The sequence below is a fragment of the Camelina sativa genome, chromosome 11 (assembly GCF_030686135.1).
Source record: "Camelina sativa cultivar CO46 ecotype springtype chromosome 11, ASM3068613v1".
In the NCBI taxonomy this organism is placed as follows: Eukaryota; Viridiplantae; Streptophyta; class Magnoliopsida; order Brassicales; family Brassicaceae; genus Camelina; species Camelina sativa.
This window is the reverse complement of record NC_141890.1, coordinates 1,431,567-1,445,861: the sequence shown is the minus strand read 5'-3', so window position 1 is coordinate 1,445,861 and position 14,295 is coordinate 1,431,567. Positions and strand designations below refer to the sequence as shown.

General features: G+C 36.4%; 2 protein-coding genes and 1 long non-coding RNA gene across 4 annotated transcripts; 1 reads left to right on the top strand and 2 right to left on the bottom strand.

The window, feature by feature from the left end:
• Positions 1-329: 329 nt before the first annotated feature.
• On the bottom strand, positions 330-6,439 carry LOC104721013 (uncharacterized). 2 transcript variants are annotated; one of them, XR_015573167.1, is made up of 21 exons: positions 6,210-6,342; positions 5,944-6,009; positions 5,778-5,837; positions 5,614-5,690; positions 5,469-5,535; positions 5,248-5,326; positions 4,973-5,037; positions 4,791-4,873; positions 4,615-4,699; positions 4,474-4,512; positions 4,160-4,380; positions 3,692-3,869; positions 3,442-3,541; positions 3,210-3,307; positions 2,758-2,890; positions 2,531-2,625; positions 2,138-2,440; positions 1,973-2,034; positions 810-927; positions 652-738; positions 330-573 (listed from the first exon to the last, which is right to left on the bottom strand). It is a non-coding gene; the product is annotated as an uncharacterized LOC104721013 (long non-coding RNA). The 2 variants fall into 2 exon arrangements; XR_015573166.1 differs by having other exon boundaries at positions 2,531-2,890; positions 4,160-4,387; positions 6,210-6,439.
• A 589-nt stretch (positions 6,440-7,028) lies between these two features.
• Positions 7,029-9,818, bottom strand: LOC104721011 (ribonuclease III domain-containing protein RNC1, chloroplastic). Its single transcript, XM_010438918.2, has 5 exons — positions 8,852-9,818; positions 8,051-8,255; positions 7,757-7,957; positions 7,584-7,670; positions 7,029-7,489 (listed from the first exon to the last, which is right to left on the bottom strand). Exons 1-5 carry the CDS (start codon positions 9,658-9,660, stop codon positions 7,172-7,174), a joined length of 1,620 nt encoding a protein of 539 aa, XP_010437220.1. The 5' UTR covers positions 9,661-9,818; the 3' UTR covers positions 7,029-7,171.
• A 2,704-nt stretch (positions 9,819-12,522) lies between these two features.
• Positions 12,523-14,295, top strand: LOC104721010 (peroxidase 50). Its single transcript, XM_010438917.3, has 4 exons — positions 12,523-12,962; positions 13,068-13,268; positions 13,361-13,526; positions 13,714-14,295. The coding sequence occupies exons 1-4, from the start codon at positions 12,747-12,749 to the stop codon at positions 14,118-14,120; spliced, it is 990 nt and encodes a 329-aa protein (XP_010437219.1). The 5' UTR covers positions 12,523-12,746; the 3' UTR covers positions 14,121-14,295.

Sequence of the window (14,295 nt, the reverse complement as noted above, 5' to 3'; positions counted from 1 at the left end):
AGACAAATGCTAGCTCCTGGTTTGCGATTGGTCAGATAAAATGGGCGGTACGTTCTACAGTTGTTTCACCTATTTCAAACCCGACCATATTTGAGACACATTTGCTGCTCATTTTAATCTCTTCTTGGGAACATTTGGATTTCTGAGGAGATTATTAATATCTCTTGATACACCTCGAGTTTTCTTACTTAGATTTTATTAGGTTCTGTTTGGTGGAGGGAGGAATCATAGCATGGGATTATTTGACATGATGGTGATGATAAAAGATAACCATATCTCAGCTGCAGGAGGTATAGTAATTAAATGCCATCAAAATCCGTGGACGGATATCTAAAGCAAAAGAGAATCTCGAAATGGATATAGAGGTAAACAAGCTTTCTGACCCTTTTGTTGCTGCAAGTTACAAGTGAAACATGTTTTAATCAGTATCTGTTGGAACCTCTGTTTTGCTCACAAAGTTGTGAAGACGTTTTTCTCTAAGATACCGCCCACAGAATTTGTTCATTAATAGACGTCGATGCTTCTCTTGCAACCACTTCCCTGGTGCGTCCAAGTGCTTCATCAACAAACGTTCTGCCATTGCTCTCAAAACCAGGTTAAACAAAAACACATTCTTTTGATCTTTTTTAGATGAGAGAGAGTTCTTCTCACCGGTATCTTCTGTCCTACGTATTCTAGCCGCTCAAAACAAAACCGCGGGTGTTCAAACTTGTGTTTTGAAGGATGCAAGAAGCAGAGCTGTGTGATTTCAGGTAAGTGAAACAGGGTTTAGAGAAGGAAACTAAGCCAATAAAAGCCGCTTTTTGTACCTGTAAACCGAGTCCAAGTTCGATGTTTCTTGCTTCGGTTATTTCCTTGATACTATTCATTTCAGGTTGCTCTGGGAACAACCAACCATGCACGAAGAACAGACTTGCTTCTGGTACCCTTGTTTAGCCGGTTAACATATGGTTAACACAAACCGTTCTAATTCTTAATAAATTTCACCTATACTCTAATATGATCTGTTTTTTTTATTTCTCTGCTCTTATTTGAGATACAGAAAGGGAGAGGAGGAACGATGCCACACATGATGATGCTACGGAAGCTGAGAGAGGTATTCTCTATAAACATGATAACATCAATGCATTTTGTATTTTTGTAAAATATGATTAAAATTGGTTTTTAAATCTCTGGAGAATCGTATATATGTGTGACTCTAAGCAGCAAACAACGATGTGTAAAGAGGGGGTATGTTTAGTTTAATATATGCCGTGATATTTCTTCTGTATAGTGAGGTTTGTAACATTGGTTTTGTTTTGTGTAGTTGAAAATTACTAACTAGTATTTCTCTGTTGTGGTAAATGGTAATAATTGGTCGCTTCTATAGATTTAATCTTTTCCTTGAATGTTTTGAGTTTCCATAATAATTGGTCGCTTCTATAGATTCAAGGTTTTCTCATTAAAATCTCTTTTTCAATGTATTCATATATTCATCCACTTTCTTCAAATGCTAGTTCATGGCTTATGGATGTATTTAAAGTCTAGAGACCCACTAAACGTGAACAGAAGAAGTCAACATAACAAATAATGTTTTCTAGATGTGTTTGGACCTGCAGAAGTGATTTTGGCCAAACAGAAAATGTCTAGTTGGTTTTGTTGTGGCACATTCGTCGAAGTAGTTTGATGTACTCTAAGTTAGCTAACGTTAGAATAATTATAGAAGTTGCTAGGTCTGATTCTGAACAGTGGAGAGTTGTTGAGAGTTGCTGGAGCCTAAACACAAGTCATCCTAGGTGTGAGTGACGTCTACAGTTAAGGTGAAAAGATGTATGCAAGTGTGTGTGTGTAAGTTAATAAACACTCTATTAGGTATGTGTGTAAGAAGAGTTGTAAGGTTACGGATGTAATGAAATGAAACAAGTTTAGGGTAAAATCGATTTAATTTCTAAGAGAAAAGAGTGGAAAAGTAAAAGAGTGAGTGAAAGCATACCTGAAGATATGAGCAAGAGTTCAACATGGTACCAGAGCTCAACTTGATTTTATCCTAGGAGCCTGTTAAAGCAAGAAACAAGAAAAAGTGTAAGAAGTCAGAACAAGAGTTACCAAAGATAGATAGAACCAGAAAAGAAAAAAGAGATCAGAGATGGCGATAAACCTGCAATCATCTCAACTTGTTGCAGTCATTGATGGACAGAATTACGAGTTCTGGTCTACAAGAATGAAAACCACACTCATGAATAAAGATCTCTGGGATGTTGTCAAAGATGGAGAACCAAGCCGAACCCTACAACTCCTAGAGCAGAAAAAGGAAAAGGTACTGGAAACTGGAAGGCTCTTAAAACCAAAAGACATTGCTGCTCTTCAACTCATTTAGCATGCTGTAGCAGACATCGTCTTTGATAAAATCCTCTCTGCAACTTGAGCACACGAGAGCTACGACATTGACTGTGAGCTGAAACTGGACGAATTTCTGAATGTTTACATAGACTAGACGTCCTAAAGACAAGGAAGGAATCTATAATGAGGAAAGATGAGAATTTGAGCAAACCTTAACAAAGGAAGCAAAGTTGTCATCCTGCAAAGATGATGATGTCCAAACTCTCCTTAGCCACTTCTATTCCCATAGCAAGGACCAATATCTGCCTGCAAATCCACTCAAAATTTTTCACACCAATGAGAAAATGAACGGCTGTCTGATGAAATACTTGGAAAGAGAACTTTTTCGATTCCGACATAATATATCAGTTTAGAGAATTCAATAAAAAAAAATTCAACAGTTTGAGTATTTCTATAGCTCGTGTAATGCAGGAGGGGCATCATTTTTCCCATCTCCACTGACAGCAACTTGTCAGAGTATAAGGCTCGGAGGCATATGCATCTCAAGACGGAAATCACCGTACGGACTGACCTGAACATCATCAACTGTTATTAACAAGCTAAACAATAAGCTTTCTATATGCATAAGCGAGATTGACCACAGTTGGTATCCAGGTTTCAGTTGATGCAATGGTATTTGGGACAATGTCTTTTTAAACTTAATCACCGCACAACTTTACCATACCAGCTGATACATAGTTGATGTTGTTAACTCAATTTACTGAATCGTCCCCATTTTATAGTGTAGCTTTGTGATTAATAGAATTTGGAAATTTCAGAGATAAGCAGACTGTAAAGAGAAGATGAACGCACAATTTCATATAGTTTGCAACAGCATTTATAACATTTACCTGGTCGGCAAGCTTTGTAGCTGTAGGTTCGCATATACTCCATTCCAATGTACAGAGTTGGCAATGACACCTGGAACAAGATAATATCAAGATTCAACCTGCAAAAAACACATTTTGTCAACGTTATCAGACGACTACTACAATGCTTCAGGGCTAAGAATGTATCATTATGGATACAAGCTTACAGATTTTCAGTCACTAGTTTTAAAGAGAATAAGAGTAACGTGATTACCCTGGCAATAGCCTAGCGGGAGCGAGATATGCAGCCATGGCTTGGTCACCCTCCTCTTGGGCGGCAAAATAATTACCAAAACCTATCCAAGCAAGAGAAACTGGAAACACACAATAAAACACATCAAGAGAATCTGAAAAACTCAATAAGACACATAGCAGAGGTAATTGTGGTTAGTAGATTATGTACTTTCTAAACCTTGAGACAAGAAAGGAATCTATAATGCGGAAAGATGAGAATTTGGGCAAACCTTTAACTTAGGAAGCAAAGTTGTCATCCTGCAAAGATGATTCTTAGTTTGAGTATTTCTATAGCTCGTGTAATGCAGGAGGGGCATCATTTTTCCCATCTCCACTGACAACAACTTGTCAGAGTATAAGGCTCGGAGGCATATGCATCTCAAGATGGAAATCACCGTACGGACTGACCTGAACATCATCAACTGTTATTAACAAGCTAAACAATAAACTTTCATCTAAAAATTTCAACAGTTCTGGTTATAAACAAGCTAAACAATAGATTTTCGTCGAACAAAAGCTAACTGATTCTTTGACTCCTGGTCTACATGGATCCTGTGCACATTTCGATAAGAGACACTACCAAGAATATTGCGGTACATGACATGCAGGTGTTGACTGATCTAAAGCCATGTATCTAAAAGTGGGGTACTATGCAATGTGAGAAACCAACATAGATACAGGGGAGACCAGATAGTTACCTGATGCTTCTCTCTTATAGAAGTGAACAACAGGGTACTAGGCTTGAAGCGTAGATGCTAGCTCACTAGATGCTAGATAAGTCACAGGATCTGAACAACTGTAACACTTCCATCACGTTCTGGTCCACCCAAGACATTTTACTTTACCAACATCAACAGTTGTGATGATTTAATAATGTACTCTTCCCCATATATAATAACCACGTCGATCCATAAGCAAGCTACAAACTGAAATTATCATCAGAAAACACTATTCACAGGACATATGTTAAGATAAGGTTTCTATCAAAGATCTGAAAAGTATGCAGCACCACCTTAAAACAAATAATTGGTTTCCAAAATCAGACTGAGACCTGCGAAGACAAAACAAAACAGAGTTATGTTACAAACAAACAGCGAGAAAGTAAGTTAATTTGAATTGATGATCAAACAGAAGATGAGTGGTTGTGGTATACATATGATCATCAGGAAGACTGTTGTCGATAAGAACCTTCTGGAGCTCATTAAGAGAAATCTTTATAGCCTCTCATGATTTGGGATCTGAATTAAAAATCATCAAGATCTTAGTAACCAATTAATGTGAGAATCATTCAAGAACAAAAGGTTGTGGGTGTTAAACAATTGAACAAACCTTAGTAACAGTTAGCATTCTGCAAACTAGGAACCGAGAGAGAGCAGTGATCTGCTGCGTTGTCTCCAATGCCATATTTTAACCTGAAAAATATTAACATGTAATTAGAAGAAGGTAAAAAAACACAGAACCAAAGTAAAAATTCAGAAACAAAGAAAAGAGATGGGTTTAGAGCAAGGAACCCATGAGAACGCCAGAGTATGATCAGTCAAAGCCATCACTGATTGTTAGAAGCATCATCCAAAACCTGAAATAACAAAAACGACAAGTAAACATTAACATGTAATGAGAAGGAAAAAAACCGCAGAACCAAAGTCAAAATTCAGAAGTGAACATGTAACTTTGTTCGAACAGTTTCACTAACTAAACCTTCTAGAGTCGTATTATACATAATAGTACATCTAGAATGAAGTGTTATACTAGATTGGAATAAAGTTCAAAAAGAGAAATCACTTACATTAGACAATTACATCTTTAGCATCAAGCATAGCATCACCAAGCATCAAGAGACACTGATCCTATTCCTTTCATTCCTCCTGAAAAACACACAGAAGTTAGCCAATAAAAACCCTCTAAAACCATCCATTCAAAGCTTGACAACAAACAATCAATCAAAGGCATCAACCACAATCTACAAAAACAGAGGGACTGAGTAAAAGTAAGATTTAGGAATCAAACCGTAGGAGAAGTGTGGGAAATACAGAGCGATGATGATGATCGGATCAAAAATTTGATTCCAAAACACCTGCAAAACGAAGAATAAACTTAACTTACTCAGGGAAGCAAAAAGAAAAATCAGAGAGATGCGTTGAGAGGAAGTAACCTGTGGCCTGAAGACGTATCAAGGAGAAGAACTAATACGTGCGGGATGATCTTTATCATAATTCGCTTCTGAAATACCTGCAAGACGAAGCAATAAACGTAATTAAGAACAAAAACGAAAACAAAAACAAAAGTAGAAGAAAGTGTAAAGAGAAAGAACAAAACCCCTGAAGATGTTGGCACAGCCAACAGAGAAAAGCCATAACTGATCGCATCATCCAACACCTGAAAGAACATAAGAACCAACAAGTAAATAGAATGAACATATATAAAACAACCGAACCAAACCCTAGAAAAAAAAAACAAGCACGTAGAAGCGGAAGAACACTACCCGAAGATGTAGCCCAGGAGAAGAGTCTTTACTCTTCATCTAAGCCATCACTGATTCATCCAAAACCTGAAATAACACAACGACACAACTAAATCACATGAACACATTAAAAAAAAAACAACCGATGCAATTTAGAAACCGAGAATGAATTAGAGTGACAACGATCATTCATAGCCCATCAGCGATCCTCCAGAAATATAAATCAACAAAAATAAGAGAAGAAGAATAACAGAACAAAGAAGATGTAAAAATCGGGAGAGAGAGACCAAAACCCTAGAAGAAGAATGAACGGAGATGATCGGATTAGAAACGAAATCAGAGAGACGCGCATCGGGTTTGATAGAATATCACACACACCATCACTGGCACCAGACAACAAATCACAGAGACGGTAGTAACGAAGAACCAAAAAAAAAAGGAAAGAAGATGTGATGCTTATTAGTCTAAGTATTAGAGAGTAGAGCGTTATATTTATAGATAAATGTTTATGACGGTCATCAATAGGAATTTAGGATTAGGATTTGATATTTCCTTTTTCTTTTCCTTTTTTTCTAATTTCCCTTTTTTTACTAGTCGAGTATTTTCTTCCCCAACGGTCTGAAATCTAAATGTTTTTTATCTAGACGGTTCGATGAGATCTTCATCCAACGGTGAATACTTCAGGTCAACTTTTTTGGACCTTACGTGAGATATTAAAAATGGCTCTGGCAGAAAGCCCATATACAGGCCCATTAAGCTCGATTGGATAATTCAGAATCTTAATCAATTTTTTTTTTTGGGGTAAAACAAGCTTAATCAAAAGATACAGTTCATCTGTACAAACAACATCAGAAGTCAAGTGCAGGGAACATGCAAAGGCCAAACACTCTAATCCGACGTCGTCGTTTGCTTCCCTCATCTCAAGAAGTGAAAAAAGCTAAACTAAAATCACAGGGTAAATTAACAAATAATATACAGAGGACCCAAATGTATATTTATGGATCCTTTTGCTTGGATCTGTAAGTTTAGTTTTTTAGTAGTAACACGAAAAAGCTTGTGTCTATCTATACTTTCATGTCTGAGATGTTGGGTTTTGGCATAAAGTATAAACAAAAAGAGTTTGGTATCATCATCTTATGTTTGAAGCCTTATCAAAGTTCCAAAGGTAAATAAGTTTTAACTACAGAAACAAAATCCAGAAGCAAACTAACAGACATCAAGACAAATGAGATAGGAGGACTTAAGGTTTTCAGACGGCTTTTGGTTGGATTTGTTCAAAGTCGAAAACCTCGAACATGAGCCGCCGAACATCGGGTTTTCCATAGATGGTGTAGGCAAGACCATGAATGGCTTGTTGAACAGCGGTTGTTGCCGGATTCCTTAGTCTCCGGTTATGCTCATACCGATCATGAACCTCCTCTGAGTATATTATAAAGTTGTGAAGACGTTTTTCTCTAAGATACCGCCCACAGAATTTGTTCATTAATAGACGTCGATGCTTCTCTTGCAACCACTTCCCTGGTGCGTCCAAGTGCTTCATTAACAAACGTTCTGCCATTGCTATATCCTGCATGATCATCCCATGTCGAAAAACCAGGTTAAACAAAAACAAAGAAACACTTACTTTTGATCTTTTAAGATGAGAGATCCGTTATTCTCACCTGTATCTTCTGTCCTACGTATTCTAGCCGCTCAAAACAAAACCGCGGGTGTTCAAACTTGTGTTTTGAAGGATGCAAGAAGCAGAGCTGTGTGATTTAAGGTAAGTGAAACAGGGTTTAGAGAAGGAAAGTAATATACTGCATGACAAAGCCAATAAAGCCGCTTTTTGTACCTGTAAACCGAGTCCAAGTTCGATGTTTCTTGCTTCGGTTATCTCCTTGATTCTATCATTCATCGGTAAAGGGTATCCAAGGGTCTGCATAACTTTGGGTTTGCTGTCAAAATCCCATATGTTCCCTCTGAAACGATGCATTCCCGGAGGCACACAAGCTCTGAATAGCCTCGGGTGTGCGAATAAAGCATCTTCAGGAGGCTGAAGAAACAGAAAACAAAACAAAGGAATCAATCTTCTTCAATAAAAGCAAAGAAGTAAACTGTGATTTTGTAGCTTGTTCCTCTACATTACCTTGTAAGTAGCAATATCTTGCCAAGCTAGCTTTTTGCCTTCAAATTCAACAGAAACATAATCTACATCCTCGAGCTGTCTCCTGCTTCGAGGCTGACATTCATCTGCATCTGGGTCCATCCCAAACACTTCAAAAAGTACACGATACACTTCTGGCATCCCATAGCATAGATAGATGGCACCAAACAAAGCCCAGAACACAGATCTAGCCAAGAGAACAAACAAAATTAACATGGATAAGTACATGTCATTTATGAGATATTGGGATGCTCCGACTCATCGAGTTTTCAGTCATTTAATATAATCAAATGGTAAGCCTGAGGTAGATATATAGTACCAGCTATCATCATACAGCCCATTTGAATCGAATTGTTGGAACTTCGGTTTATCATATTTTAGACTACAAGTAACTAAATGCTTTATACAAATGATGACACACTACAAACAGATACGACAGATCCTATCCACAATGAGAAATCTTTGACCAGCTAACTAAACCACTCAGTTGTTTAAGTCCCCTTTGGAGGATTCAACGCTTATACAAAGTTAAAGCTGGCAATGGCATAACAGCTAAGATATCTAACTCATGGTGAGACTTAAGGCTTATCCAAAACAAGTTCTTGAGAGGATGGGACATCATATACTAGTTCCTCCTACTACATATATATCACTATTTTAACACATTCAAGCTAAAGTCTCAGCTCAAAGCAACGAAACTAAGGAATAACTCAACTGAAATCATCATCATCATCATCCAAAGCACAGGCAATGAGAAAGAAAGAAGAGAAGAGAGAAACTTACTTAACCGGAGGCTCACGCTCTTTCCTAATCAACTTATCCATATCATCATAAGGAAAGATGAGATTTTGCAAGCTCGCAGCTTTAACCCACTTTGGAAGATACCTCTTCCCAATCAAAGCAAACACTCTCTCCCTCATAGGCCCCGGAGACTCCCTCGGATACCTCTGCAAGAAAAACTCCGTAAGAGCAAGCTCAAGCACATACTGACCCAGAAACCAAAGCCTCGAGTGCCCATTCTTCACATGCCTCGCACGTGCCCTGTCACAAGACGGATGCTGGAAAGCAAGATAGAGCAACGTATCGAAATGTTTCGCAGGGTTATCATCTCCTAAGCTCTCCGAAGGCTCCAGAGAATACCCTAACGCTTGTTTGACTTCAAGAAGGTACTCATCGATCCATGTTTTATCAGCGTTGTTAAGCTTTGAAGATGGGAGACAAGAGCTGAGTAAAGGAAACGACTTTAGAGACAATTGTGGACTATTGAGGAATCTCTCAGCTAGTTTCTTGTCGTCTAATGGTGGCCTTAAGATGAATCGTTTCGGTGGTACTTTCTTCTTCGGCCCTGTCGCTGTTTTACGCTGAGCTAGCTCCTTGAGAAGACGTTGAGGACTGTCTCGTGGGAGACCTTGATGAGTCTCCGCCGTCACGGAAGCGCAAATCCGGAGATTTTGGAATCTGGGTTTTGTGAGGTTTAGTTGGGTTTTAGATGGGAACTGAGAGATTGAAGAAGAGAATGAGATTTCAGGTGCTGAAGATGAACAAATGCGAAGGAGAGAAGAAGATGAAGAAGATGAAGAACAAAGCTCCATTGCTTTATAGAATACTATCTAACAAAAATTGAAGAGTCAAATCATCAAATTTTCGAGTTGAGAACACTTCTGCTCGCGCAAAAGACACGATTTTGGAGTAGCAGTAGAAGGATTTTGGCAATGGCAAACGAAGAAGATTGCAGAGTTCTTCCATGGATAAGGTCGTGGCGGGGAGATTTTTTTTTCTTGGATCGAGGTTTGAGGCCCATAAAGCCCATTAAAATGCCCAATAATTAAAAGCAAGACCCATGAGACACGGAGTCTGTGTTTAGTAGGATGAAGTAAGTGATCATTAGGAAATCCAAATTAAAAGTGGATTTATATTTGTTTACATTTAAAATAATTTAAAATCAATTCTTTCTTTTTTTTTTTAATCGTCACTGTTACTTACATTGGATACTTTATCTATAGCATGCAGATTGCAGTGTAACTTTAATTTGGAAGAAGGTGAAAAGTGAAAACTGATTCATGAACGATTTTTTGCACCTTTTTACCTTTGGATTATAAGGAATATGTATGTAATATGTAATCATGACAAATTGACAATAGACTATTAATGTAATCTGTGATATTTTATTTTTAAAAAATATTACACTTTGGAGGAAAAAAGATTCCTTTTGTGTATGTCTCTTTTTCTCTCAATCACGTGGCACATGATAAATCCGATTTGTATAGAAAAAAATTTAAAAACTAGAAGCCGTACGAGCCATCCTATTTTGGTCTTTTTAACAACCATATGAATTATTTAATACAACCATTGCGATATATGCGCATTTTCATGCTCTACGTTAGACACTAGAAGACGTATACATGACTACGTGTGTTTCTATTTTTCTATCCTACAAACAAAGAAACACTTCATCGAATATTTTTTTGGAAAGCCGTATGTATTTTTAATAATTTAAATCTAGATCTAATTTGATTCAGATTTTTGTATATTGTAGTAGACAAAAAAAAAATACTGGAAATGAGATGCTCTCTTTCTATCAATAGCTAAGTAAATTATTAGCGTTATAACTCTCAATCTCTCATCATATAGCATAAGCACGGGCGGATCCAGCCAAAATTTTGGATCAGGTGTAAAAAGAGCAAAAATTAATTTTAGAGGAGATTTGAACCCTTCACCTCTTGAATCATGTGGTGCATTCATTAACACTAAACCACATAACAAAACATATTGTTTGTGGCTGTAGTATAATTAATTAATGTTTTGTACGACGACACAACATGTAGATTAATTATTTAAAGACAACGTGCATGTCTTGTTTTTAATCCTTTGATGCGGGCCTTTTAGCAGAAGAACGCTACGCACATATAAATAAAGCTTTGAAAAAAATTAAATAATTAGCTAATTATGGCCTGACTTGTTTAACCTATATATCCAGAATGAACATTATATTTAAAACAGATCTTTCCACAACTATATATTATACATCTTTTGTTATTTTTTATTGTTGTTGTCTTCTGATCTGTTCCTTCTTCTTTTGTATGCATGTGTGATTACTTGTTTTTTTTTGGGTTACAGGAATATTCGTGGAAGACAATTCAACCATTTGTTTTGCATGTGAAAACAAATCAATGAATAAAAATTAGATCCTTTTAATCAAATCACAATCGATTACTAGATAACTTTTCATGTTTTCTCGATCGATAAGATAACGAATATAGCTTTCATTAGGAAAAGAAATATAAAATAAATGACAAATAACAGAAAGAAGCGTGATTGCCTTTACTTGCATGCATATGCAGTAGTAGCTATTTTTTGAATGACTGTTTTAAAGAATAATTATCCTCGTCAACGTCAACTAAAGCTCTTGTTTCTCCCCTCAACTAAAGTTTGTATCAATAACCATAGATAATAACTTTAAAAAAAAAAAAAAAAAAAAAAAAAAAAAAAAAAACCTTTACATCTATATTATTTTAAACCATTAGCTTCTGAAACAACGTAAAACAGCCCTAGATAAAACCATGATCATGTTATGTCATCAACTGATTCGGATCATTTGTAGCTTTTATTTTGTAGATTTGTAGTAAAGAATTAAATTGCTTTAGTTTAGTGGTATTGTATATTTCAAGGCAGTAGTAGTAGGTCGAGTTTTTTTTAAGGCATATGATTGTTTTATAACAATCCTCGTAAAGTATATTTTTAACTTGGTGATTAACAAGATCTAAATAAAACCTAATCAGTGTTCATAAAGATATATCTATTGAAAATAAAGAGTTTGATCGATCATCAAGATCAGTTTTTTGTAAATAAAAAGAAAAAGATGTGCGGAACAAATAACTTAACCTTTAAATGGTAAAATGTTACCTTTTTGTTAATAAAATGAGATTTTTTTTTTTTTGATGAAATAGCTTGTCACAAATTGGAATTTTGTAAAACTGAATGGTAGGTAAATCAAAAGATATATATGAAACTTGAATATATGTCGTTCTTCTATCGATCACTTATGGTTATGGGGATTGCTTGTTAGAATTAAGGTTGTCGTAGTTAATTAGACTATTTAACTAATACATGAACGGAAAAAGTATAATAGTCAGAAGTAGTAGTTGAGATATCAGAAAGATTCAAGGTGGCCATAACACAATTATTCGGAATGACAAGTGAAGCATCGTTATCAACTTATATATCCCTCTCAATCCCCACCACTCTCTATTCCCTCATATTGATTATTCTTGTGATCATATCGCACACAACATTGATAGAAACATTTAATATATAGAACGATATTTACAACAAACGGATCAGTTCATTTAAAAATCTCGTTAAAATACAACAAATAATTACATTGCAAAGGTCTTACATTCCAATACAAATCAAATATTTGAATATAACCAAAAATATAATAATACTGAGAAATCAGTCGTAAAAAACCATCAAATGATGCCAAACCTAGAAAGTATTTAGTCTTTTTCATTTTTTTTTTTTTTTTTTTTGAACTAAGTCTTTTTCATTTAAATGAAATGAATGCAAGCTGGCCGGCGCTACTTGTGCGCACCACACAAAAGCCTATATATGAAGATCCCTCTCACTTTATTCATGTATATACATATTAAGAATAAAATTATATATTTTTTTTTTAAACATGGCTGCGGTGAACAGAACGAATCTCTTGTTACTTCTTCTCTCTCTTTTTCTCGTTCTCAACCTCGCCTCCGCTCAACTCCGGCGCAACTTCTACGCCGGAAGTTGCCCTAACGTCGAACAAATCGTCAGAAACGCCGTTCAGAAAAAAGTCCAGCAAACTTTCACCACCATTCCCGCCACTCTACGCCTTTATTTCCATGATTGTTTCGTTAATGTAAAACATTTTTTTTTATTGATAACTTTCTTTTCTTGCGTGAAATTATTATTATTATTATTATTTTGTCTAATTTATGGATAAATTGATTGATTAATATCATAGGGGTGTGATGCATCAGTTATGATAGCGTCGACTAATAATAATAAGGCGGAGAAGGATCACGAGGAAAATTTATCGTTGGCCGGAGATGGATTCGACACCGTCATTAAAGCTAAAGAAGCTCTCGATGCCGTCGCAAATTGTCGTAACAAAGTTTCTTGCGCTGATATTCTCACGATGGCCACTCGTGACGTCGTTAATCTTGTTAGTAACTCATTCTTATTTTATATAATAATATCATGGTTTGTTAAATAAAAACGACGTTATTGTAAGTTAATAATTTAAATTCAATATAGGCGGGTGGACCAAAATACGACGTGGAATTGGGAAGGCTAGATGGACTATCGTCCACGGCAGCAAGCGTCGGAGGGAAGTTGCCACATCCGACGGATAATGTCAACCAACTCACTTCGCTATTCGCCAAAAACGGCCTTAGCCTTAACGATATGATCGCTCTCTCCGGTAAGTGTTAAACTACTTCTCGATCAAAAATAGTACCATTCGGACCGAACTTAATTAGCTTGTAGTGACTTGTTAGATCCTTATTCGTGTTTTGTTAAATCTCGGTTATTACGATGTGTATTTTTCAGTTTTGATTTAAAATTTGTGTAGTTCTAATTTAATTTGGTTTGATCTTAATTAAAATCAGGGGCGCACACATTAGGATTCGCGCATTGCACCAAAGTGTTCAATCGGTTATACAGTTTCAACAAGACAACTAAAGTGGATCCCACAGTTAACAAAGCCTACGTGACAGAGCTAAAAGCGTCGTGTCCTCAAAACATAGATCCAAGAGTGGCTATAAACATGGATCCAACAACACCAAGACAATTCGACAACGTTTACTACAAGAACTTGCAGCAAGGGAAAGGGTTGTTCACGTCTGATCAAGACTTATTCACCGATCGTCGGTCAAAGCCAACCGTTGACTTATGGGCTAGTAATGCACAGCTGTTTAACCAAGCTTTTGTTAACTCAATGATCAAGCTCGGTCGTGTTGGTGTTAAAACCGGTAGTAATGGTAATATCCGTCGTGATTGTGGAGCTTTCAATTGATTTAGGTATATCTGTTTTTAGATTTTGTTTACAGTTGTATTTGGGGATAGGATGGGTCTGACGAAGCTTGTTCAGCTAAATTGTAATAAATCTCGGTTCTGGGTTCCAGTTTATCGCAAAACCTAAATTGTAATAATATTAAAGTGAGAATAAATTTATATATGATTAGTCCCAA

Excerpts from the sequence above, each read along its gene's own strand:
- LOC104721011 (XM_010438918.2), bottom strand. The coding sequence starts at position 9,660 with ATGGAGCTTTGTTCTTCATCTTCTTCATCTTCTTCTCTCCTTCGCATT. Across the intron at positions 7,958-8,050 it reads AAGATATTGCTACTTACAAG|CCTCCTGAAGATGCTTTATT; the intron begins GTAATGTAGAGG and ends CTGTTTCTTCAG. Across the intron at positions 7,671-7,756 it reads AACTTGGACTCGGTTTACAG|CTCTGCTTCTTGCATCCTTC; the intron begins GTACAAAAAGCG and ends TAAATCACACAG.
- LOC104721010 (XM_010438917.3), top strand. The coding sequence starts at position 12,747 with ATGGCTGCGGTGAACAGAACGAATCTCTTGTTACTTCTTCTCTCTCTT. Across the intron at positions 12,963-13,067 it reads TCCATGATTGTTTCGTTAAT|GGGTGTGATGCATCAGTTAT; the intron begins GTAAAACATTTT and ends TTAATATCATAG. Across the intron at positions 13,269-13,360 it reads CTCGTGACGTCGTTAATCTT|GCGGGTGGACCAAAATACGA; the intron begins GTTAGTAACTCA and ends AATTCAATATAG.